We start from the raw sequence: 25,843 nt of genomic DNA, 5'->3' as shown, positions 1-25,843 counted from the left end.
AGGACTAAAAAAAAAAAAAAAATGGAAGGCTCTCCGAGTATAATTTTCTTTAAGAAACCCAGGAAAAATTGAGAAGAGCTTTTTCCATCCGTCCTTCAAAAGATCGAAGAAGGCAGACGTGTAATGAAATCAGAGGAGGAAGCAACGGGAGGAAGAATAGGTTTAATGAGTGCGTCAGTCCGATTTCAAGCAGAGAATCAGAATCGGGAGGAATAAAGACAGATTAAGATTTATTACAGGGACTGGCTTGCACAATTGTGGAGGCCGGCTGAGCAGGGCCGAGGTTTGTAGGGCAAAATGAGAAGATCACAGGCAAGCTCAGACCCCCCAGCGTGAACCAGAGGTGTTGTCCTCGGACGCTAGGACGGGGACACCCTGAGTAGGATGGAACTCCTCGGGCACAGACACGAGCCGTCCTCCACAGGTGGGACTTCTCTCTCCAGGGTGACCTCAGCCCTGCTTTGGAAGACATCCCACGGATTCAGGCCCCCCCAGCTCATCCAGGATAATCTTCCTTATTAAATCAACTGATCAGGGACTTTAATTACATCTGCACAGAAGCCGTCACGGCAGGGCAGAGATGGAAAGGGAGCTGGTTGACATGATGTAAGGACATGCAGAGTCCCCCAGCATAATTCAATTCACACTGGGACAAAGGACCCAGCTGACATCATAGGAAGTGCAGGCAGTGACTGATAGGCAGACACACTTGAGTAAGTCTCAGGATAGAAGGAAGGTACAAAGGATCATCAGAGGGGGGGAAACAGAGAGGAGAGAACAGAGATTGATCCTAAACTCTAGGTTTAAACTAGAGTTTATTTTTTATTTATTTATTTATTTTTATCCTCACCCGAGGACATTTTTCCATTTTTTGTACAGATAGAGCGGGAGGGAGAGAGAGGAAGAGAGAGAGAGGGAAACATCGATGTGAAAGGGACACGACCAACCAGGGCCGGGGACAAACTGCAACCGAGGTACATGCCCTTAGCGGGAACCAAACCCGGGTCTCTCCAGACCGCAGGCGGACGCTCCAACCGCTGAGCCAAACCGGCCAGGGCTAAACTAGAGTTTAAACTGGTACAAAAGGAACAAAAGAAACTGTAGTGGATAATTTTTTTTTTTTTTATTAGAGGAAAGCGTATGACAAGATGCTTTTGAAAGCACAACATTACCTAGATTTTTACGAACAGAGGCAGGGTGTGGGATAATGGTTTTTAGGCTCAAGACAGAAGAATTTGCAGATCCTGTTTGTTCTTGCTGTGGTCGAGTGATTGACCTGTCTTCGTCTCCAAAATGAGATCCTGGGACCTCAGCACAGCTGTTCTGAGAAGGAAAGAAGTTAATACAAACTGCTTAGCCCAGGTCCTGCTAAAGAGATGTGGGGGGGATGTAGGTTCTGGAATTGGGGTACCAGCTGTGGGCAGGTTAGGGTCGCTGGAACTCTGCTCTTACATGCTGAGCTGACTCAGAGCGAATAAGGGATCGGAGAGGGTTGGGGTGTGGAGAAAACTCCTTTAAAGAGGTATCCCCTAGCATCTCTTTAAAGTTAAGGCTGGATAGAGGACGTATCAGATATTAAACTGATAAGAACAGATCCTACACTTGATCTTAGCCAAAAGGCCGAGAAGCAATGCAAATTAAAACAACTATGAGGTATCACCTCACACCTGTCAGAATGGCCACCACCAACAAATCGTCAAACAACAGTGCTGGCGAGGGTGTGGAGAAAAGGGGACTCTAGCACACTGCTGGTGGGAATGCAGACTGGTGCAGCCACTATGGAAAACAATATGGTGTCACCTCAAAAAGTTAAAAATGGAACTTCCATTTGACCCAGTGATCCCGCTTCTAGGAATATTACCCTAAGAAGCCTGAAACACCAATCAGAAAGAATATATGTACCCCATGTTCATAGCAGCACTATTTACAATAGCTAAGATCTGGAAACAGCCCAAGTGTCCACCAGTAGACGAATGGATAAAAAAGCGGTGGTACATATACACAGTGGAGTACTACGCAGCTGTAAGAAAGAAAGATCTTGTATCGTTTGAGACGACATGGAGGGACCAGGAAAGTATTATGCTAAGCGAAACAAGCCAAGCAGAGAAAGAGAAAGATCACATGATCTCACTTATTTGTGGAATATAGTGAACTCAACAAACTGATGAACAAAATTAACCCAGAGACATAGAGGTGGGGTACAGACTGACAAGCCTCAGAGAAGGGGTGGTTGGGGAAAGAGATAAACCACAGAACTTACATGCATGTGTGCATGACCAATGGACATAGACAACAAAGCCGGGGATGGGGCGGGGGGAGGGGTAGGAGGGGAGGAGGGTGTCAATGGGAGGAAAAATGAGAAACATTTGTAACAAAAACAAATTAATAAATAAAAATAAATGAAGTTAAGGCCGGAATGAAGCAGTCTTTAAATTTAAGTCCCACAGCTCCCGGTCGGTGCCTGTCGGCTCTCTTGGTTTTGCTCAGGCCCCCAGGGTGCTTGTGATCCGCTTCAGGCACACGCGAGGTGGCCGTGTTGGGTCTTTTCTGAAGGGCTCTTCTGTCCTTCTGTGTCCCTTGCCACCTGCTCTGACGTTGGTTATTGAAACGTGTGCCGGTCTCTTCCGGGCGTCGGTTCCTTTCCAGCCGGTGCCTGCTGAGCAGCTGGAATGGGTCGGTGCGCCTAGTTCTGTAGGGAAGATAACGTACGAAGGTAGCTTTTGCTTCCAAAACAATTGCCCTTGGCAGTAGGGCGGCCAGACCGACCCACACACGGCATTAGAAAGCAGTGCGGTTCAGTGGGAACCAGAGGTTTGAGGTGCACACGTTCTTCTGCGCCCTTCACCTGGAGCAGCGTTGAGGACTCGGTATGGATGACAGCAGTGGTCCCAGGGCTCCGGGGGTCCCAGCGAAGAAGCTGAGACCCGAGGGAGGCCGCGGAGAAGGAGAGAGGTCCGCTAAGCTGACGGGCACCACTCGGGCCCCAGTCACATCCCAGCGTCCGCGTGCTGCACCCCGGAGCGTCTCGGCTCCTGCCATCGAGTGGGGCACGAGAGGACGTCGGGAAGAGCGAGTGTCGCCAGTGAGCCTGGAGGGTAAACTGAGGTTCGGAAGGACAGAGGCGAGAGCAGGGAAGGGGAAGCTTCCTGGCATTTCACCCCTTTGTTCCCGCAGCCCTGGCATTGAGGTCGGGCACCCCACTCTAGGCCTGAAGAAGATGAAGCTAAGAGAGGTTAAGTGGGTTCCGCCCAGTCCTGCGGGTGCTCACTGCCAGGTTTGAACCCCGATCTGTCTGACTGCAAAGCCTTGCTCAGTTCTCCACTTTCTGGGCGACTCCCTGTACCAGGAACGAGTCTTCACTTCAGGTGACAGAAGCCCAAACCCATGTTTTTCTTTCTGAAGTTACTACTATATCATCGCAGAGTTAGTCTTACGTGTTACGCCTCGAGATGCATTTCTTTCTTTCATTAAACAAACAAAAGAGCCGGCAGGTGCCAGCAATTTGATGTGCCCTTAATATGGGAGAATAAAAAGACTTGTAGATACTTAACAAGCAGAACCTGTTTTTAGTGTTTAACGAGCCAGCTCCTGTCTGGGTGGTGTTATTATTATTTTTTTAAGTAATTATACCCTTTATGATACCCCCACCTAAGCCCTAAAGCCCCAACAACGCTCCCCGTTGGATTTTCACATTGTGAGGTTACATCCACTGAGTTTTGTTTGTAAGGAAAAGAACTCGTGTGGAATCATTCTTATAAATCAGCTTATGTATCAATTTGTGGCAAATGCATTCAATTAGAATATAGAAAGGGCTGGATTCTGTTGCGGGGCGGTCTCTTTTGGAGATTTCTCATACTTTTTCCCGGCTTTATTTTGCTTCTGCCCGAGAGCTGTTTCTCCTGGGCCGCAAGTGAATTGCTCGTGTTGGATGCTGTGGCCCGAACTGGAGGATCTTAGGTACTTGGAGGTGTAGTGGTGGTTACTTCAGCTGTCTTTTTGTTGGCTGCCTTGTGTTCCCACATTCTCCTCTCGCTTATTTGTATCTTCTCCCCCACCCACAGATGGTGGCCCGTGCGAGACACTCATGCATTTTGCTGTGCGGCTGGGCCTGCTGAGGTTGACCTGGTTCCTGTTGCAGAAGCCAGGTGGCCGCAGGGCTCTGAGCATCCACAACCAGGAAGGAGCGACACCTGTGAGCTTGGCCTTGGAGCGGGGTCATCACAAGTTGCACAAGCTTCTGACCGAGTAAGTGCTCCTTCTCCCTCCCTCCTTCCCTCCCTCCCCGCATCACCAGCCCCACCCTGATTCAGGGTGGTGCCACCCACTTGGCATCTCAGTGTGGGTTGGCCACAAATTCGAACCACAACTCCATGCTGTGCCTTCCGCTGCTGGGGACTTGTAAGCCTGCTTCTGCTCACCGTTTTCCTGTCTGCGAATGACATATGTAAGTCCCACCCGCGTTTTCTCCCCCTACTTTCCTGCCTTCACTGCGTCTGGCCTCTTGCTGTTACTGAAAACTCAGAGTATGTCTGTGGGGGTGGCGCTCCGTTCCATTACCATGTATCCAGTTTATCCCAGCTCAGTTTAAGAGAAACCAGTTTTCCTGTGCCATGCATTTTTTCTGATATGTCTTCAATACTTGAAAGAGTTCATTAAAAATAGATACTTTACTGTAATTGCACGCAGACTATATATACTGAGCCACCGAGGTTTGGTTAGAATGTGATTTCTGTGCATAAAATCAAGAGCAATGGTTTTTTTGTATGAGTAGCAGTAAAAAGCAACTGAATTGCCCTGGGAGTGTGCTGTAGGAAATCCTGTGTGTGTCTGTGGGCTCAGTCTTCAGACAGCCTGACTCTTCAGGGAGTCTTTTGAAGGAAGGCAGTTAGCCAGAACATTCGAAGAATTCTTTTTTTGTGTGTGCAAATAGAGGAGTAAAGGCATTCTAGCAGGTGACGTTTTTCATTGGAGCATTTCGAAAAGACAGAAATTTCAAGTATATTTATTTAATTCAATATACCTTTTATTGTTTTATGATCATTGGCATCTTTCTGCTACGTAACTGAAGAGTGCGCCTTCTTGGATCTGCGTTCTTTAGCAATTGAGGGACCCTTGCAAATCAAAAGTCATCATTTCCAGATTCTTAGATATTTTGCTCACGTTAGATTTAACTTAGTTGCAGTTTATACTTTACTGTTTTTAGCTCAGAAGGCAGTGGCGCGTACTGTTATATAAACAGGTGTTGTGTTTGGTTTCCGTTTGCTTTACGTGCCAAGCTTATAACTTTCCCACTGGAGCCGGACAGGTTCTTTGCAGAAAGCTTTCTAATGGATGCGCCAGATACGGTGACGGTAGGAGGGCCTCTCTTCATCTCGGGTGAGCTGTGGATACTTGAGCCCATGACAGTGTTCCAGACACCGATACGCTCCATTCTTTCGTACTTCCCATCTGGCCAGTGATTGGATTCCCCCTGCCGCCTGCCTCCAAGGCCTAGGGAGACAGGCCTTGTTCCAGAGGTGGAAACAGTTCCCTCGGTATAACAGTCGTGCGGTTCGAATGCAGCTCCTCTGAATGTGTCTGGCAGCTCAGAGTTCTGCTGGGAAGCAGGCTCGGTGAAGGATTGCCACCCAGATGCGGAAACGAAGCGGTTACAACAGCTTCATTATATGCTTGGCGAGGGTGTCACAAGACTTCTTGCAGCTTTAGGGAAACTAGAGTGTTTGTTCCTGGAGAAGAGCTGTTGGCTCCCTTCCTCTGTTACATGTGGGAAGACCACTCCTCTTTGGAGGGAAGGAAGTAAGGGAACCAGCCCCAGAACTGCACTCAGGACTGCGGGAGGAGAGCGAGCACGCTGGTCGCTGCCCATCTCGCCCTGAAACGGGACTCTTTGGGCTCATCTTCTACGCGACTGTTCTGTGACTTAGAACAAATGTTCGGAGTCATAATTAGCCATCTAAAAAAGGTTACGGGGTGATTTTTATTAACCCCCACAATCTCGGTGTGATATAATAGACTTTGCTATAGTGTCGAGTATAAAAAGCGTGTTGCTTTGGTGAGTGAATGAAAGAATGCACGGGCAGTGTGTATAGCCCAGCGACTGATAAAAATGTTACCTCTTACTGACCCTCCCTCCCTCCCTCCCTCCTTTCCTCCCTCCTTTCCTCCCTCCCTCCCTCCCTTCCTTACCCGAGGACTTTTTTTTTTTTAATATTCAGATAGAGTGGGAGGGGGAGAGAGAGGGCGAGAGAGAGAGAGAGAGAAACATTGACGTGAAAGGGACATATCGAGCGGTTGCCACCCACACGACCCAACCAGGACCAGGGACAAACTGCAACCAAGGTACATGCCCTTAGCGGACACCGAACCCGGGTCTCTCTGGACCACAGGCTGATGCTCTAACCGCTGAGCCAAACCTGCCAGGACTTACTGACCTTTCTTTACTTTATTTTTTCCCCCCTCACCTAAGGATATTTTCCATAGTTTTTTTTTTTTTTTTTTTTAAGAGAAGGAGGGAGATAGCGAGAGAAACATCTATGAGAGAGAGAGAGAGAGAGAGAGAGAGACTGATTGGTTGCCTCCCACACGACCAGACTAGAGCCAGAGATCAAACCTGCAACCCAGGTACTTGCCCTTAACTGGGAATTGAACCAGCGACCCTATGGTCCGCAGGCCAGCACTCTAACCGCTGAGCCAAATCAGCCAGGGCTTATTGCCTTTTTCTTAATTTTCCTTTCCTTCTAGGTCTATACGATTTTTTTCATGCGTTAAGTCAGTTTTTCCAAAATCTTGAAATATTTTCCGGCAGCCTCTGGATGTCCCTACGATAAGAGTTTGAAATGCTTGCCAAGGGTACTAGATGACACTTTGCAATAAATTAGTTCGGTTCTCCCATGTCTGCTGTCGATGGAACGGGGACCTCTGTCCAAATGTTCAGGAACCATTAACAACGTGCCACCCTTACAAAGGGAAGATTTCTTTTAAGGATTTTGACTGGTGAGGTATTTCATTTGCCCAAAGAGCAAGAACAAAAATGCTTGTCCTCATCACTTTATCTAGTTTTCAGCATCAGTTCCACGAATCTTGAGTTCTCAGATGCCTGCAGTGCATTGTGGGTACCTACAGATAATATTCCAGCCCACCTTATGACGGCCTTTCTGGACCAGCCATTGGATGTGTTTCGCTGATGAAATGTGGTGGCTCAGGGAACTCAAGTGACTAGCTCAGTGCTTTAGAGAAAAGTGGTAAAACGACTGTTCCAAGTACATCTGTGGAAATCTGAGGCCCATATTCTTCCCTCTACAAAAGTCTGACCGACGGAGAAAGACTCAGGCAGAGGCCCCTGGGATAGAGTATGACTTGGCCTTAATTAGGCAGGGCTGTGAGCTTCCCATTGAGTCCCAGCCTCTGCTTCCCCGAGGGAACAAGATTCTCAGTACCATAATCTGATGTTTACATTACCCATCATATAGGTTTAGAAATATTTGTGGTTCCACTTAGCCTTTCTCTTTATACTTTATTCTCATGGCAACTGAACGAGAGAGTAGGGTGGGTATTGTTATCCCTGTTTTGTAATTGTGGAAACTGAGGCCAAAGAGGTGAAGTGACTTGCCCAGAGTCATAAGGCTGCAGAGGAGCAGAAGCAGGCTCAGGCCAGTCCAGGGATCTGTCCAGGTCGAGATGGCTGGTGTCCGCAGCAGAGAGCCGCGGAGCGCGGGCCCAGCCTGAACGCGAGGCTGGCCAGCACGCTGTGCTGCATGGGCGATGCTGGCCCCTTCCAAAGACTCTGCGTCTAGAGTTTCTCAAGTCCTCCTTTTGACACATTTGCACTCGAAACCTGGGTTCAGGGTCAGAGGGTAGAGTAACTGCTCAAGTGTACGTATTTCACAATAGAGCCAAGTGCAGTTGAGCAAGATCTGTTCACACAGCGATTGCCTTTTTAGGGTCCCCTGGACAAGTGGGTCCTCAGTAGCCCATCTGGTGCGAAGCAAGTGTTTTGGAGCCTTTGCATTTGCTTAGGGGGCGGGGGAGAGTGAAGTAAATATACAACCTTCAAAATAATAGCCAGGGTTTATTCTTTAATGCTTGACATTCATCTTGCCTAATCCCCATCCGTCTGTCCATTGGTCGGTCTATCCATTTATCTGTCCCATCGATTCATCCATCCATCCATCTTCCTATCCTCCTTTCTCACCGTGTGGTCAGGTCTTTGTGTTTTGGTAACGATAAGGTGGTAGAAGTGAGTGGGAACTAGAACGTGGGGGAAGGGCAGGGACATTGATTAAATAGCGAACATCTGCTACATTGGTGCTTTGTGTGCGTTTTCACTGAGAACTTCTCAGCAAACATCTAAGGTGTGGTTAGATTAGTACAGTCAGTACTGTATTCTTCTACAGGTGGGAAGTAGACCCAGAGAGAGAGACTGAAGTACCTTGCCCCAGGCTATAAAGTCAACAGTTGCCATTATTCATAAGCCTGTGGTTTTTAAACTTCATTGAAATAATTTTGTGAGGAGTCATGTTCTGTGACATTGTCGAATCTTTTTTTTTTGTTTTTAATCCTCATCCGAGGATATTTTTCTGTTTATCTTCAGATAAAGTGGGAGGGAGGGAGAGAGAAACATTGGTGAGACACATCGTCAACTGGTTGCCTCCTGCATGACCCCAACCAGGGCCGGGACTGAGCCACAACCGAGGTGCGTGCCCTTGGCTGGAATCGAACCCGTGACTCATTGTTCTTCAGGCTGACCCTCTAACCGCTGAGCCAAACTGGCCAGGGCCATTGTCAATCTTTTAACCAAAGTAATTTGGTTATGATGATTCATAGATCTGGTTTTTAGTGACATTTTTTTTCTCCCTTTTGAGAAAAAAATTTTTCACCAGAGCATTTTAAGAATTTTGACACTTCATTATTTTGTGTTTTTGTTTTTGTTTTTCAAGCCATTCAAATAGTAATTTCAGGATTTCCCCATCTGGCAACACGCTGAAAAATCGCACTTGTTTCTGAGGCTAATATTTGTATTTCTATAACAGCAACACTAGTTGCCATTTATTTTATTTCTGTTAGACATTTTGCATAAATTCGCATATATTTTATCCTCTCCCCAACCCCTAGGGGGTGGGCATTTTATCCTCACTTCAACGGGCGACCACCATAGCTGGTAAGTAATGGAGCAGTCATTGAACCTGCTCTTGAACTTCGTTACACTGCCCGGGACTCTCTGGGAACAAGGGTTGTGTTGGAAGTTGCCTGTGATAAGTCATTCCATACATCTTGTGTTTCCTTCTGTCCACTTCCTTTCCCTTCCTGCTATATGCAGGCAAATGGCCCCAGGACATTTGAACATTTAGGTCTTAGAGTTTTTCTTCAAGGATTTGTGAAGTTACACATCTTAGCCTGTGATAAAAAATCCTCTGTGGCCCTGGCCGGTTTGGCTCAGCGGTTGGAGTGTCGACCTGTGGTCCTGAGAGACCCGGGTTCGGTTCCCGCTAAGGGCACGTACTTCGGTTGCAGTTTGTCCCCGGCCCTGGTTGGTCGTGCGGTGGCAGCCACTCGATGTGTCCCTTTCACATCGATGTTTCTCTCTCTCTATCTCTTCCTCTCTCTCCCTCCCACTCTGTCTGTACAAAAAATGGAAAAATGTCCTCGGGTGAGGATAAAAAAAAAAAAAGAAAAAAAAAAAATCCTCTGTGGCAACAGCTTGTGGTTTTGAAAATACTTCTGACTTCAGATGGACCTTGGAGGAAGCAACCTTGAACCTGGAATCGGACTTGATATTTGCATGTGGGCAAGTGAAGGGTCACTTGTCAGCTTCCACCCTCAAAAAAACACAAACCTTTAGTAACTATTACACATTAGTTCTATTTGTTCAATCTTCAAGTTTCCTTAAAGGCATACAAATAGAAAGAATGACTTGAAAATTTTATCTGCATTTGTTATTAATAGAAATAAAAATGATTCTGAAGCCAGGGAAAAAATAGGCATATTTGAATAAACATTTAGGCTAAAATTGGTATTTGACCAAATCTGAAGGTCATCAGCGGAGAATGAAGTTGGATGTTAAGAATAAATGTGACATAATAAAAATATAACTAATGCCGTATGTTTATTAAAATGTAACCGTTGTTTTAGAAGTTTGAACTTGTAGTGGAAGAACGAGACTTTCTCAGCATCACCAACTTGTACGCTCTTGATTTATTAAACAAGCACACTGGAGATGACTCTAACTGGTTGGGCTACAGAAAATTATAATTCAGGAAAGTTTTTCAGGAACATGTTTTTTTTCCCCATTGATTTTTAGATAAAGCTGAAGGGAGGGGGAGGGGTGGAGAGGAAGAGAGAGGGAGAGGAAGGAAGGAAGGGAGAGGAGAGAGAGAGACATTGATTGGCTGCCTCCTGCACAACTCTGACCGGGGCCGGGGATTGAACTTGCCCTTGACCGGGTATCGAACCCTCCACCCTTCAGTCCATGGGCCAACACTCTAACCATTGAGCTAACCAGCCAGGGCAGAAAAATATTTTTTAGAAGGAATTTTGTACTTAGGATTCTTGGTGTGGTGACTCTCAAAAATGTTTTAGTTGCTTAGCATTATAAGACAATCGTTTTGACAAGATTTTGTTGAAATGTTTGGTTTCCTTTTACACCTATAGCTAGTGAAGTCTCTTACCACCTGATTAGTGAAAACCAAATAATATTTGCATTTTTTTTCCCCTAACATTTCATACATTTAATTTTGGATTGGAAATTATTTATCAGAGTTGTTACACATGGTTTTGGCCATTTTTCATACTTGTGAAATATGCAGGTGGCCTTGTTGACCTGCTTTAAATATTTTTTTCTTTTTTTTTTAATCCTCACCCGAGGACATTTTTATATTTTTTGTTCAGCTAGAGTAGGAGGGAGAGAGAGAGAGAGAGAGAGAGAGAGAGAAACATCGACATGAAAGGGACACATCGAGTGGCTGCCACCCACACGACCCAACCAGGGCCGGGGACAAACTGCAACCGAGGTACGTGCCCTTAGCGGGAACTGAACCCGGGTCTCTCTGGTCCGCAGGCCGACGCTCTAACCGCTGAGCCAAACCGGCCAGGGCCAAATAATTTTTTTTAATCATTCTGTTTAATGTAATGATAGTTAACAAAAAGTTAATGAAAATTAGATTTTATGTGATCTGATATCTATAATTCTTTTATCGTTTATTTTTATAAAAGCTTGTTGGCTCAAAAAAGATACAGTATTCTTCTGAAAGTTATTCAGCCAGTCCCTCTAAGTATTTGTATTAACTGTCAACCTATTTCTCTATTAATTTAACTATTTGAAAACTCTTGTTTTTGTGCCTGGCGTTTAAGTTTTCACAATCACGAATTATTGTAGCATTTTGCTGCTTATGGTAAGTACACATTTATGCTTTAACTGGCCAGCATCATTTCTGCATGAAAAGCATAGACGGAGATCTGCACTTTATGTAGAGAATCCTTATAAACATTCCTTATTTTCATAATGCTTTTTATATTGGTGATATTGCTTCCCTGACTGACAGGATGGTAACCTCTGCAATCCCTTGATGGTTGATCATATACACGTTGTGTTTTTGGCCTTAAAAATAGGCAAAGCTGCTCTGGCTGGTTTGGCTCCGTGGTTGGAGCTTTGGCCTGCAGACCAGAGAGTCCCGGGTTCGGTTCCTGCTAGGGGCACGTACCAAAAAAAAAAAAAAAAAAAAAAAAAAAAAAGCAAAGCTGACCTTCCAGCACTTTCCATTCGTGTTCATTTGCTCTCACAATAAACTTGGTATTTCCACTTGACAGATGAGGAAATTAAACCTCAGAGAAATGTAACTCCACCCAACCCCCCACAAAATGAAAATGGAAGGCAAGAGAGAAGCTAAGAATATCAGTGCTATAATTTCCAGTGGATTTGCATGTGTGTGTCCGCACAACCAGCCTAGCAATGAGTTCCCTGCAAACACCCAAGAGGGCGCGTGGACCCCTGTTCATTTTGGGGTGGATCAGTGACGCCCACCCCTCTCTGCGTGCACCCTCTCCTCCTGCCTTTTGGTGGAGTTGTAGGTGGTTGCTAGGAGAGCTTGGGGTTCGGCACGTTACGGTGATGTGGTTTCATGAGAGATTGCAGTGGCTCTCAGATGAGGAACTCGAAACTGCACTTCCTGTCAGGAGACAGCAAAACAGCCCTTCGTGCAGGGCCGACCTGGCTGCTGGTCTCCCCTCTTATCGCTGCAGCATGAAGCCCAGACCCACGTAGGATGGGCTTGCAGTATTCCTGGTGCCTGGGCAGCCAGACGTGAGTACGGACCGACGCTTTGTCCATCTTCGTTGCTTCTTCTCCCGTTCCCTCTGGCTTCTTGTCGCATCTCTGAACTTCTTCCCCTGAAGGGCTGGTGTTGCTGGTCCTGGAAAACTGTTTTTCTCTGCAGTTGATCCGACAGGTTTGGGTAGTATGTTAACATCAAATCGGAGCTTTTCCATGAGTTGCAACATGTTGGGCGAGGTAAGAAGCAGAGCCGGATTGGTTGAGGATTGTGGCACAGTGGTGGGAACACTGGGAAGTGAGCTGAAATACACTCCGGGCTTATTGAATTCCGTGCCACATACGTACAGCTTGAGTTTGGGGGCCGGACGTGGACACGCAGTTTGGATGCTATAACCCCAGTCTCTGAGGAATGGCCTCTTAATTTGTGTTTTTCTACAGTTGAAAACTTGCTGTGGATCCTATAAAATGTTTGCTGACAAAACCTAATTAACATACCCATTAGCTTCTCATAAATATTACATCAGACTTCCAGTTTGTATTCTTTGAGTGTGGTCAGAGTTTGAAACTTACAGGGGTAGGCATTACGGTGGAAGTGGAAAATCTGGGTACAAGTTCTGGCCTTTTCATGTACTAGCTGTATACTTGGGCAGATTGTCTCTCGAGCCTCAATTTTCTCACGTGAAGAATGCAAATACACTGATAAGTGCAGTAAAGTTATTCGGAGGAAGGCAGGTAAATGATACACATCCGGTACCAGACTCATGGTTAATATTTTGAGTTTCATGATTTTGTTTTCCATTCTCCCCATTCCCATTGCTTTCTCTGCACAGCCACGCTGGCCCCATCCACTCTGGCCAGCTGGTTGCTACCTCAGGATCTTTGCACTTGCTGTCCTCGTTTTCTGATACATTCTGTCCCAGTAACTCTACGTGCTGGCTCTCAATATGATTCAGATTAATTGTCATATCTCCTCAGAGATTTTCCTGACCACTTATCTGAAGACGCCATCCCATCCCAAGGAATTTTCTTCCATAAGCACCGACTTATTTTCTTTAGAGCACTTATCTCGACTTGTAATTGTACCCCACTATAACATAAGCTCCATTATAGTCGACTTGTAATGGTACCCCACTATAACATAAGCTCCATTATAGTTGGTACCTTGGCTGTCTTATTTATCCATCTATGGATTCCTAGCACCTGGGAGCATCATAGACAACCACATATGTATTTGTTGAATGTTTGAATGAATAAATTTATAACCTAGACCATTCATTTTCTGGACAGTTTGAGATATCTTGAAATATGAACTTAAGAAAAACAGAGAGAAGACCAAATGCCAGGTAGAATTCATTTTTAATACAATGGCATACTACCTGTGGTGTTATTTTCTTCAGTGTATTTTGGAGAAATTTTATCAATAACAGAAAAAGACCTATGTGAACATTTTATTTATTTTTATTATTTTTTTATCCTCACCCGAGAATATTTTTCCATTTTTTGTACAGATAGAGTGGGGGGGAGAGAGAGGAAGGGAGAGAGAGAGAGAAACATCGACGTGAAGGGACACATCAAGTAGCTGCCACCCGCATGACCAACCAGGGCCGGGGACAAACTGCAACCGAGGTACATGCCCTTAGCGGAAACCGAACCCGGGTCTCTCCGGACCGCAGGCCGACGCTCCAACCGCTGAGCCAAACTGGCCAGGGCTATGTGAACATTTTAAAGCGAGTATTCATATAGAGCCTGATACATTTTTGTATACTGAGAAATAGCACTTTTGTAATTGCCTCATGTAGACACAATTTCCTATTTCATAGGATTTAGATTTGCATTTTAAGCTTATACAATGTAAGTTATGATTCTGTGTATACTTAGGCAATAAATACCTTCTGGAGTCTCTAATATATGCAGACCCTTTTAGGGAATATGTGTACTATGAAAATGATTTTAATGGTTAAGATACAAGTGTTCAGTCCGGCCAGTGTGGCTCAGTGGTTGAGCGCCGACCCACGCACCAAGAGGTTGCCAGTTCGATTCCTGGTCAGGGCACATGCCCAGGTTATGGGCCTGATCCCCAGTGGGGGTCATGCTGGAGGCAACCGATCGATGTGTCTCTCTCACATCTCTCTCTCTCTCTCTCTCTCCCCCCCACCTCTCCCTTCCACTCTCTCTAAAAATCAGTGGGAAAATATCCTCTGGTGAGGATTAACAAAACAACACAACACAACCAAACATTAAAATCTGAGGAAGAAGAAAATGTAAAACTCAACTACCCTAACACTTATTTGTGCAGTGTACTGTCTCCAGTCGCCTACATTTTTAACCCTTATTTTGCTTTTTTTTCTTCTGATTTTTAAAAAGTATTTATTGATTTTATTTATTTATTTATTTATTTGTTACTGATGTTTCTCCTTTTTTAATCCATTATTTTGCTTATTTTGGTAAATATTGTAGATTTTGTTATTAAACTATTATTTCAGTTATTTTGTAATGGAAACATAATAGTCTGTAGGTCTGTTCTTTAATTGGACAAACTGCCCGCTAATTACTGTCTTGGTTAGTTTGTTTCAAATTTTTGATACTATTAAAGTTGCAGTGAATAGTCTCATACAGAGAGCTTTGCCGGATTTTACTAGTGGACCCAGTAAAGGTTTCTACAGTGCTGAACACAGAACAGAAAATGTATTGGCTTCAATGTCTCCTCAGTGATGTCTTCCTTGACCCACCCCGTTTCAAACTGCAACTCTTATGTCTGCTTTATTTTTCTCCGGAGCTCTTGCTGTCTTCCATAATACCAGGTGTTTTATTGAACTTGGATGGTCTGGTGCCCTTGCTAAGTATGGGCGCTCCTGTAGGACACGGATTTTGGTCTGTATCACCGAACCTAGAATAGCGCCTGCGTGTAAATGCTGCTGAAGGGACGGGGCTAATCCAGAGCTGCAGACTAGGTAGATGTGGGAAGTGTCACTCTTCATGGAAGGCAGCAGGAGAGCGGTCGCCATGGACAGTCTTTGGTCTCTAGACGGGCTGGGAAGCAAGAAAAAGCCACGGAGACAGGGAACTGGGAGACTGGAAGGTTAGCACTGGGGGTAGTTGTGGCAACGAAAGTACCTTTCTCTGCCCTGGCCAGTGTGCTCAGCGGTTAGAGCGTTGACCTTCAGACCAAAGGGTCAAAGGTTTGTATTCCCAGTCAAGGGCATGTACCTGGGTTGCAGGTTCGATCCCTGGCTCTGATTGGGGGACATGGGTGAGGCAACCAGTGTGTCTCTCACATTGATGTCTCTCTCTCTCTCTCTCTCTCACCCTCCTTCCCTGTCTCCCCCTCCCCCCTTCTCTCCCTCCTTCCCTCCCTCCCTCCCTCCTTCCTTCCCTTCCTTCCACTCTCTCTACAAAGCAATGAAAAAAGTATCCTCGGGTGAGGATTAACACCAACAACAAAAAGTACATCTCTCTGGAAGGAGAGAATGGGGGAAGTAAGGTGGTAAATAGGTTACAGAAGGGAATTGCCGTAGGTTTAGATATTAGAAAGGGAAAGGTTTGAAAATTAATAGTGGCAAGGTTAGTAGGAAACTAATTTTGCTGGATATGGGCTGTTACCACTTTTTAATTGTTTCTGCCTTGACAACAGCCTCTGAATGGTGGTTAGTAGGGGTGGTAAGTAGGGGTGGTTAACTTTTTCTTTTTCTTTTTTTTATCCTCACCTGAGGACATTTTTCCTTTTTTGTTCAGACAGAGTGGGAGGGAGAGAGAGAAACATCGATGTTAAAGGGACACATCAAGTGGCTGCCACCCGCACAACCAACCAGGGCCGGGGACAAACCAACCGAGGTACGTGCCCTTAGCGGGAACCGAACCCGGGTCTCTCTGGACCGCAGGCCGACGCTCTAACCGCTGAGCCAAACTGGCCAGGGTTAAAGGCTTTTTCTTACTGGAGTGTGCCTGTGTGCTAACCTGAGTAAGCAGACACGCCAGTAATGTCTGCCAGGCAATTAATTAAGCAGAGTTAGTGACACTGTCAAACCCAGTGTCAAAGTTCAATTCACAGAGAAGTTTGCCACCCCCACATACGATATAGCTGATTGACTGCTTGAGTCATTCAGTTGAACTCTAAGTTAACTGTCTCATAGGTACTTTTCTTCTTGAAGTCACTTCACTAAGGTTACAGCAGCTTGGTAAATACACAAAACATTTAGCACGCCTTCTGCTAAGTTCATTTTAAGCAGCTGTTGGGAAGTCACTTTTTTTTTTTTTCTATCTTCACCCAAGGACATTTTCCCATTTTTATTCAGATAGAGTGGGAAGTAGAGAGAGAGAGAGAGAGAGAGAGAGATCAATGTGAAAGGGACACATCGAGTGGCTGCCACCTGCACAACCAACCAGGGCTGGGGACAAACTGCAACCGAGGTACATGCCCTTAGCGGGAACTGAACCCGGGTCTCTCAGGACTGCAGGCCGACGCTCTAACCGCTGAGCCAAACCAGCCAGGGTGGAAGTCACTCTTGAGTGTGGACACTACAGGACTTTTCTTTTGGAGCAGCCTGAATTGTTACCTTCAGCCAGTGCATGGTTCTCCAATTTGTTACACACTCTCCACTCTAGTATACTTTAGCTTTCAAGTTCCACTTATCTCTGGTGAATCATTAATGACAGGCAGGTATGATTTCGTAGACAAAACACTGAAGTGATGTTTCTCTCTCCTGTTTATCAATGGGTAATGTGTCTCTTATTTCTTAATTCATTAGTTTCTTCCATTTTAAAATATGACAGTGATCTCAAACAGAACCTTCTTCCTTCTCCAGAATCTCTGGGATGCGTTACCACTCTACTGGTTTCGTAGAGAGAACCACAAAGAGATTTTATGTTTTGATGGCTAGCTCAGAAGTGGTCTTTCACATCTCCATGCCTTCGTCGGGCTGATTTGTCTGTGAGGTCTGTTTGTAATGATGTGAGTTGAGTGGTGGCCTGCCTTTTAATGAAAACAAAAGTTGAAGTTCTTGGAATGTAGTGCTTCATTCAAAATAGGATCTGATAATCTGTTGACAAGAATGACGCGATACAGCATGGTGGTGGCTTTTCTCTGTGTAGGTGAGGATTTTGAAGCTGCTTCCTCCCCCTGCTGTTCACGAGTGCTCCTGCTTGCGTGGCGGAGAGAATGGTTCTTTCCTTCTCAGTATAACAGTGTGTGGTGTAACCTGTTTTAAGAGAGACACTTAATAAGCCTTCCTGCCTTGAAAACCATCCTCCTCACATTTCCTCATTATTTGGTTATTAGCATAACATTAACTATTTTAGGAACTCAGAATTCTTTTTATTTGGATCAAAATGACACCCTTAAGGAGGAATCCTATAGCTTTTTAAAAAATTTTTTCCTTTATTGCCCTGGCCAGTCTGGTGCAGCAGTTAGAGCATCGGCCTGTGGTCCAGAGAGTCCTGGGTTCGGTTCCCGCTAAAGGCACGTATCTTGGTTGGTGGTGCGGTGGCAGCCACTCGAAGTGTCCCTTTCACATCGATGTTTCTCTCTCTCTCTTCCTCTCTCTCCCTCCTGCTCTGTCTGAATAAAAAATGGAAAAATGTCCTCAGGTGAGGATAAAAAAAAAAATATTTATTGATTTTAGGGAGAGAGGAAGGGAGAGACAGAAACATCGATGAGAGAGAGCATCAATTGGCCGCCTCCTGCACGCCCCCCCACTGGGGATCAGGCCCACAACCTGGGCATGTGCCCTGACCGGGAATCGAACTGCTGACCTCTTGGTGCAGGGTCAACACTCAACCACTGAGCCACACCAGCCGGGCAATCCTATAGTTTTTATTTAAGCCGTTTGTGGCCTCTTGTGAGAAGGATGGAACAGTTAGTCATATGCCCGAATCCGGGGGATTGTCCAAACCAGTCTTCTGGGACGGGGCCTCGAGGAGCAGTCGGGTCGTCATACCGCCCAGGACCGAGACGGTGAAGCCCGTGCCCTGTACTAACCACACGTGACTTGCTTGCAGGGAGAACTCCGGAGAGCCCGATTCCTGGAGCAGTTTATCCTACGAAATACCGTGTGGAGACTGTTCTGTGAGGCATCATCGAGAGCTGGACGTCTACACTTTAACCTCGGGGTCCCAGTCACATCCCGAACCCCCACTTCCTGCGGACAGTTGCACCGGGCACATTCTGAAACTTACGAACATCCAGCAGCAGCTCATGGTAAGGGAGCGTTTCCATTGTGAGGGTTCTGTGCCCTCAGAGCCTCCCCCCTGTGAACCTCGCTGTATTTAAGACAAAAATGCTTCCCTCAGGGATTGCAAAGCCTGTAAGTGAAGCAGTTTTAGCAGTAGTCAGTGTTTCTGCTTATAGATGCAGAGGTAGTATTGGGGTCGTAGCATTAGGAGGCTGACAGAAGTTTTCATTGGATTTGGCCAGGTTTTTTTGTTTTTAGTTTTATCCTCACCCGAGGACATTTTTCGATATTTTTGTTCAGATAGAGTGGGAGGTAGAGAGAGAGAGAGAGAAACATCGATGTGAAAGGGACACATCGAGTGGTCGCCACCCGCACGACCCAACCAGGGCCGGGGACAAACTGCAACCGAGGTACGTGCCCTTAGCGGGAACCAAACCCGGGTCTCTCTGGACCGCTCTAACCGCTGCTAAACCGGGCAGGGCAGCCAGGTTTTTTTGAAATACTCAAAGATACACAGACACATCGCAGATACAGAAATATGTAACAACCAGAACTACATTTTCCTGGCATGAAAGGAAATTCATCTGTTTAATGTTATAGGTTTGTTGGTTAAATTTTATAAAACTGAGCAAAGTAGCTTCTGATATTGTTGCTGGAGAATAAGATCCACTCAGAGAAAAGCCTTTTCACAACTTTTCAATGAGTGCTGACAGTGCCGCTATATTTAAATCGATAGTTGTTTGGTAAAAAGATCACTAAAGAAATCAAGATTTTATAATCCACTCAAGTCCTTCAAGATGAAGTTGTTGCCAGACATAAAAACGTTACAGAGTCCCTGATAGCATTTATTACGGATAATACGAACGTCATATGGGTACATCTCTCGTGGCCATAACATCTGAAAGGCTAAGTTTAGATCATTTTTCCACCCATTTTATTTCAGAGATAACTTGATTTGGAAAAAGCTTGACAGTGATTTCATTTCAGGTCATCTGGGGTCAGTTCAATGCCAGAGGCGGCTTTGTGAGCCGGCATTATTTCTGAGACCAGCAGACCGACATACTCATAGTATGAGGAGCCTGCCTCTGCCTTCCCAGGTCCTGTTTGCCCCAGAACAGGTGTCTTTTTGTTTTCCTCCGATGACTGCCAGGAAGTCAGGTTTTCCTTTAGCGCTTTTCGTACCAGATGAATCAGCGTCCAGTTGAAAATACCAGTTTGCAAGTGTCCAAGCTACCTGCACGGTATGGGAGCAGTTGACAGGAGATCATGGGACATTAAAACTGTCGGAGGGTGCATTTGTGAGGAGTGTCTAACGTTTTCCAAGAACCTCTCTGTTCTGTAATGTTTACCGTTTATTAAATTTAATGAAACGCTTTTGTCATTTATTTTGGCTTAAAAAAAATTGATTTTAGAGAGGTAGGAAGAAGAAGGGATGAGAGAGAGACAGGCAGACAGACATCGATCGACCAGGGATCGAACCTGTAACCTAGGTAGGTGTCCTGACCGGAAGTCGAACCTCTGACCTTCTAGTGCACGGGACAGCGCTCCAATCAACTGAACCACGCTGGCCAGGGCGGATTTTGTCATTTTAGGAAACTTATGCTTCCAGCAGGAACTGGAAAACAAGCTGGTTTTGAATATGCTAAGGAGCGTAGCACAGAAGCTTTTAGTGCAAATCCATTTGTCTTGTGTTCTTATTGGGAAGACTTTGCTGAGCATACACTTTTACACTTGCGTGTGTAAACTTTTACAGTAGACCCAGTGAGCAGGCAGAAGTGGTCGGCTGGCGGAGGACTGTAAGTACATTTCCTCAGTGAGCAAACGGAGGACAGTAGACAGTAAATACGCATGAGATTATCGCAGCAGTCAGATGACGAGTGAAGAGCGAACCAGGTGTTTAAAAATGATGTTTATGTATCGAACAAACAGGATTATTATAAGAATTCCTGAAGTTGTTATATAGAGGCAGACTCACTCTAAAGATCATCTTTGTTTTTCATTTTTCAAGCCTTTTCTACATGTACATGTGATTTGGGCATAATTTTAACCTTAGATTAACTAAAGGTTTATTGTTTTCTACATTGTGTTATAACTATGTTTTTGTTGTTGTTGTTATTTTTTCTTTATTGATTTTAGAGAGAGAGGAAGGGAGAGGGAGAAAGAGATAGAAACATTGATGAGAGAGAACATTGACTGGCCGCCTCCTACACCCCCCCCACTGGGGATCGGGCCCACAACCTGGGCATATGCCCTGACCGGGAATCGAACTGGCGACCTCTTGGTGCGTGGGTCGACGCTCAACCACTGAGCCACATCAGCCGGGCTGTAATTACATTTTTTAAATGTCACTTTGCTCTTTATAGTTAACATTTATATACAGCATAACTTTTTCCACCAGTTTGGTCAACCATGATTACTTGAACCATTACCGTGTAGTGGTTATGTCTGTCTGCATTTTCAAAACTACTTTAAAATTGCAAAAAACTATTTTTCAGATGACCTAGAATATGCTCAAGCCACAGAACTGTCTGAGAATAATCAAGTATTATTAGTTTGATTTTTTTTTTTTTTTTTTAATATTTAGTAAAAGAATGTCTAGCATGCCACTGTTCTTGGAATTGTGACCCGTAGTAAAATTGTTGGGCTTGGTTGAATGGTGGTGCTTTGGGAATTCAGGGCCACTGTGGAACTCCTCAGTGAGGATTCAGGGCACAGGGCCTTCTGCCGGTACCTTGTGATGAAAGCGTTTACCCAGCTGGTGAGGATGTGTCTTTACTCGTAGACGTGAGGCAGGATAGAAGCAGCCTTCGGCCCTTCTACAGACCTTAGAAAAAAAATCTCAGTTGGTCATTTGAAGATAGGAACAAGAGAAAATGTATTTGTGTTTTCTTTTCTTCTTTTTTTTTTTTTTAATCCTCACCCGAGGACATTTTTCCATTTCTTATACAGATAGAGTGGGAGGGAGAGAGAGGAAGAGAGGAAGAGAGAGAGAGAAACATCGATGTGAAAGGGACACATCGAGTGGTTGCCACCTGCACGACCAACCAGGGCCGGGGACAAACTGCAACCAAGGTACATGCCCTTAGCGGGAACCGAACCCGGGTCTCTCTGGACCGCAGGCCGACGCTCTAACCGTTGAGCCAAACCGGCCAGGGCTATTTGTGTTTTCTTAGATCAGCTGATCGTATGTCCTCAAAAGGGCTGGAATGGTAGTGAGATCTCGCCAGCAGGACTTTTATTTATTCAGTTTATTTTTTTATTTTTTATTGTTTTTTGGTACATGCCCCAAGTGGGAACCGAACCCGGGACTCTCTGGTCCGCAGGCTGACGCTCCAACCGCTGAGCCGAAGCGGCCAGGGCGCCCGCAGGATTTTTGTGTGTCAGTGGCAGTGACCTCTTTTCCCATGAGCAATCTGTTTAACAATATCTTTCCTCTCCTCTTAGAAAACAAACCTCAAGCAGATGGACGGTCTCGTGCCCTCGATGGTCACAGCAGAGGATCCTTCGGGTCTGCCCACTGGCCAAGACGCAGACGGCACATTTCTGCCCCGTGCAGCCGTGTTCGCGGAGGGCCAGCCGCGCTCGTCCCCTCCCGCAGACGCCGAGAGCTCTCCGCGCCGCCCCGGGAGCGCTGCGGGGCAGAGCGCGTGTCCCTCTGGTTTGTCCAGCGGAGGCGCAGCAGGGACCACAGACTGTTGCTGCAGGAAGACAAACGGAGGCGTGGACGGAAAAGAGGAAGAGGCGGGGCCGGCACCGACCCTGGACTCCGAGGCTGTGTCTGGTCCCCACAGCCGCCTTCAGAGCGTGTCTGATGGTGGGGGACCGGGAGCAGAAGGCCCTCCGTCCCGTGAAGTCAGAGCTGAAGAAACTGGAAGAGAACCCGCTGCCGCGTCCGCAGTGCAGGCGTCTCTGAGCGGTGGCGATGCTGTCCCACCGGCAGTCACCGTCCTGGACCCAGGCACCGCCCAGAGTGTTTCTGCAGATGAACCTGCAGGCAGTTCACCCATAGACACCAGTGGCCCAGAGACGGGAGAGGAGGCGGGACGTGGTTTCGTGAACCCAGAAACCACCGCCCAGAAGCGGGGGCTCGAAGTAGGGGGACGCGCGAAGGAAACACCTGAGATCTCGGAGGGCGGCGCGGCCGGGGCCTCTGACATGAAAGACACGAGGAAGCCCGTGGGCAGAGCCGTTGTTCCAAACTGCGTTTCTGCCCCCAGCCCCCTGGATGGTGACACCCCTCCTGAGTCCCTGCTTGCACTGAGTAATGGAGAAACGCCTGCTGGAAAAATTGAAACTTCAGGGCGCTGTAAAGGGGGTGCTGGTGCCGCGGTAGATCAGAACCTTCTCAGCGCACCAGCTGCTGCAGGTGACCAGGTTCCCGATGGCTGCGCAGTGGACGCTCCTCTAGCCAGCACGCGTGGGGCAGTGTCGCCCTCTGACTTGACCTTCACTGGGCCACAAAAGGATGTTCCGCCAGAGCAGAAACCAGAAACGCGCTCATCTCGCCTTCAGAACCAGAATGGCCCGTCACCCACCTGCCCTGCGGGCGGAGAGGGAAAACCTCGTGCCGCCTCTGCGTGTCGGCGGAACACAGTGACTGCTGGGGGTGCGGTGGCTGCAGACTGTCACGATGACACAGGCACCCAGCCTGGAGACACCCCAGGACTGCCCGACCCACAGCCTCCACCCACTGCCGTCTGCCCGGAAGGCCCACAGGCTGACACGGTCACCCCTGACCCTGTAGGAGCCACCCAGGAAGATGTGGGTGTTTGTGCCCTCGGAGTTGCAGACCAAGAGGGCCAAGCAAGAGGTTCGGACTTAGCAACGTCTTTAACAAATAAGCTCGAGGTGCTTCCGCATCCACATGCTCTTCCCCCCGAAGCAGAGAAAGAACCAGACGAGGCAGTGACATCAGGCAGGACTTTCTCTCTGGAAGGCAGTCCAGGCAGTGAATCAGGAACAGAAGATGACGCACTTTCTCTTGTCCCCTCCCAAAAAGAAAAGGGAACAGCAGAGACAGAACCACACGCAGCTGCAGATTGTAGAGATGGCGGAGGTGGGAGCGATCTGTGTCAGCAGCCACTAGAAGACCGGGCAGCAGTCCGGTCCCCATCCTTCCCTGCCCTGGATCTGCAGCCGGTCATGGGGAACACCAGTCCCGTAGGATCTGGTGAGGAGCAGGAGGGTTCCTGCCTCTCAGCAGCCCCTGAAGGTCTGAATGTTGAGGGGGGCACCGACTCTTCCCTGCCACACGTGGGTAAGGCCCCTTTGGCTTCTGATTCCAATTTGACCGCAGAAGGAAAAAACCTGGTGGCTCCACAAAGCCCCGCAGCTCAGGGACAAGATGACAGATCCATAGTGGTGGCCTGTTCCCCTGTGGAGGAAGACACGCTTCCTTCAGGGACACGGCAGGAAGCGCAGGGAACAGGCCCTCCTGGCCAGGCGCTGCCAGGCGTCCAGGGAGAGCCCAGCTCAGCTGCCTGTACCAAGGACAAAGCACTGGAACATGGCAGCTCACGGGGCACACCCTCGGCCTGTCTGAACGCAGAAGCTGAACATAACAAGGAAGTGGCCCCACCAGTCTCTGTGCTGACTGAAGGTGGGGCAGCCCAGGGCCTGGTGCCACCGCCTGCGAGTCTGGCTGCAGATCCAAGCCAGGAAGCCTTGGGTGCAGAGCAGAGCAGCCCCCCCCCGCCAGGTCCCCCTCCAGGCGGGGCTGAGGTTCTTCACTGCAGTGGACCTCTCGCTCTGGCGGTTGGCGTGAAAAGCACTCCAGCCCGGGGCCAGGCCCCTGCTGGGGCGGTGAGTGGAACTTGGGCCCTGGATGTCGCCGTGGTTAATCCTCCACAAGGAACTACTGAAGCCAGGAGGAGGGATTTATCATGCGACGCCCAGGAACGCCCGACTCCGGAAGTCTTGTTGAACCCGGAGAATACGATCAAGGCTTTGCCTGGAGCTTTAGCAGACAAAGGTGTGACTGATTTCCAGGGGGCCGCGCCCCCAGAGCTGGTGCCCCTGGGTTGGGAGAAAGGGAAGCTGGAGGGAGCCCAACCCAGCTGTAGCGTGGGCGACTCTGAGGCACAGATGAAGGATGACACACGTCATGTCCTACAGCAGCCCGTTGCCAAAGAGTCCCCCACAGAGACAGGACTCTCAGCCAGCGGTGACAAGGCCCCGAGCAGGGACAGGGGTGCTGCCCCCCTACCTTACGCTGTGTCTTCCCAAGCCAGGCATCTGCCTAAGAGGGCGGACTCCATCGAGGAGGCTGCGAGCCGGATAGTGGATGCCGTCATAGAACGAGTCAAGGCCTCGGGCACCCTGCTCGCCGAGGGGGAAGTCAGTCACATGTCACCATCTCGTCCTTCAGAGTCAGGCCCAGGGGCTGAACAGCTGGAGAGCGCTTCCCCCCAGAAGGGGATTGCTTTCCCGCCTGGGGAGACCCCACCGCTGGGCAGTACTCGCGAAGAAGTCCCCGCGATCCCTGCAGGGCGTTCTGCTGGGGGAGAGGAGCCGGAGGACAGACTCCAGCCTGTTCCAGGACCCGAGCCAGCAAGCGGTGAGCAAAGCAGAATACAAAATTAGCAGCTTGAGAGACAAAAGTTCCACTAAAGAATGTCTGAGGTGCTGGTAGAAATGTCGGTGTCTGTGTTGTTTGCAGAGGCTTTGCATTCATTAGGTAAGATGTCAAGTTAATAGTCAACCACTGGCAGCAGGCACATCACCCCGGGCTTGAACAGACTTTGCTTCCTGTTTTATAGGCTCCAGGCCCGATTGCTTAAGTCTCAAGTGCTCTGTTAGAGCGCGTGCAGCCATCTGAACCTGGAGCGCCAGGTCCGCTGGATGGCTGGTGCCCTAAAGTGGTATAGGAATTCGGCAGGTGTTTTTATTCGTACGGCTTAGTCCCTTTCTCCAGAGCCATCCCAAACAGTGTGTGTGTTCTTCATCAGCCCGAAACTCCTCCTTTTCCCTGTCACCCTAGACTGTGGCCTGAACAAATTTAGAGGCAGTGTGGTTTCATGAATAGCTCTGAGCATCATTCTAAGCCAGTGGCCCGGCAGCCCGAATGGTGGTATTAGGTCACTGGCGAGGGTTGGGGGGAGGGCCCTCCCTCCTCTTCCTGCCCCAGGAGCAGACCTCCCGTCCCAGGGCCTGCAGCTTTCGGGCGGCAGTCTGGGAATGCAGGGCCCTGCACCGTGCAGGGAGCTCGCAGGATTTCCGCCCCAGCCCAGTCTGCCGAGCTGCTGTCACCGGGCACACGTGGTGTCTGCTTATCTCGGTAAAAGCAGCTGGACCGAGCTGATTGCTCACACAGCAGCCTGCTCCATGTCCAGAGAGAGCAAAGAGAAACCGCTCCTGCTCGGTGAAAACCAGCTCTCGGAACAAAACTCCCTACCGCGAGCGGAGGCCCGAG

General features: G+C 47.8%; 1 protein-coding gene and 1 pseudogene across 9 annotated transcripts in view; one reads left to right on the top strand and one right to left on the bottom strand.

Annotated features, from left to right (window-relative positions):
• Positions 1-25,843, top strand: part of AKAP13 (A-kinase anchoring protein 13) — a 258,664-nt gene that overhangs the window by 115,024 nt on the left and 117,797 nt on the right. For 8 of the 9 annotated variants that reach the window (XM_036278132.1, XM_036278131.1, XM_036278130.1 and 5 more), the window contains exons 5-7: positions 4,062-4,245; positions 18,260-18,458; positions 21,877-24,988. In XM_036278132.1, coding sequence (XP_036134025.1) covers positions 4,062-4,245; positions 18,260-18,458; positions 21,877-24,988 — 3,495 coding nt within the window. Of the gene's footprint in view, positions 1-4,061; positions 4,246-12,176; positions 12,296-18,259; positions 18,459-21,876; positions 24,989-25,843 lie in introns of those variants that run through there. The other variant, XM_036278133.1, reaches the window with a different exon arrangement.
• On the bottom strand, positions 1,487-1,632 carry LOC118641076 (annotated as a pseudogene).

Source organism: Molossus molossus, unplaced genomic scaffold, assembly GCF_014108415.1.
Source record: "Molossus molossus isolate mMolMol1 unplaced genomic scaffold, mMolMol1.p scaffold_m16_p_24, whole genome shotgun sequence".
Lineage (NCBI taxonomy): Eukaryota > Metazoa > Chordata > Mammalia > Chiroptera > Molossidae > Molossus > Molossus molossus.
Note: the sequence above shows the minus strand (reverse complement) of the source record. Positions and strands in the feature narration are given on the sequence as shown.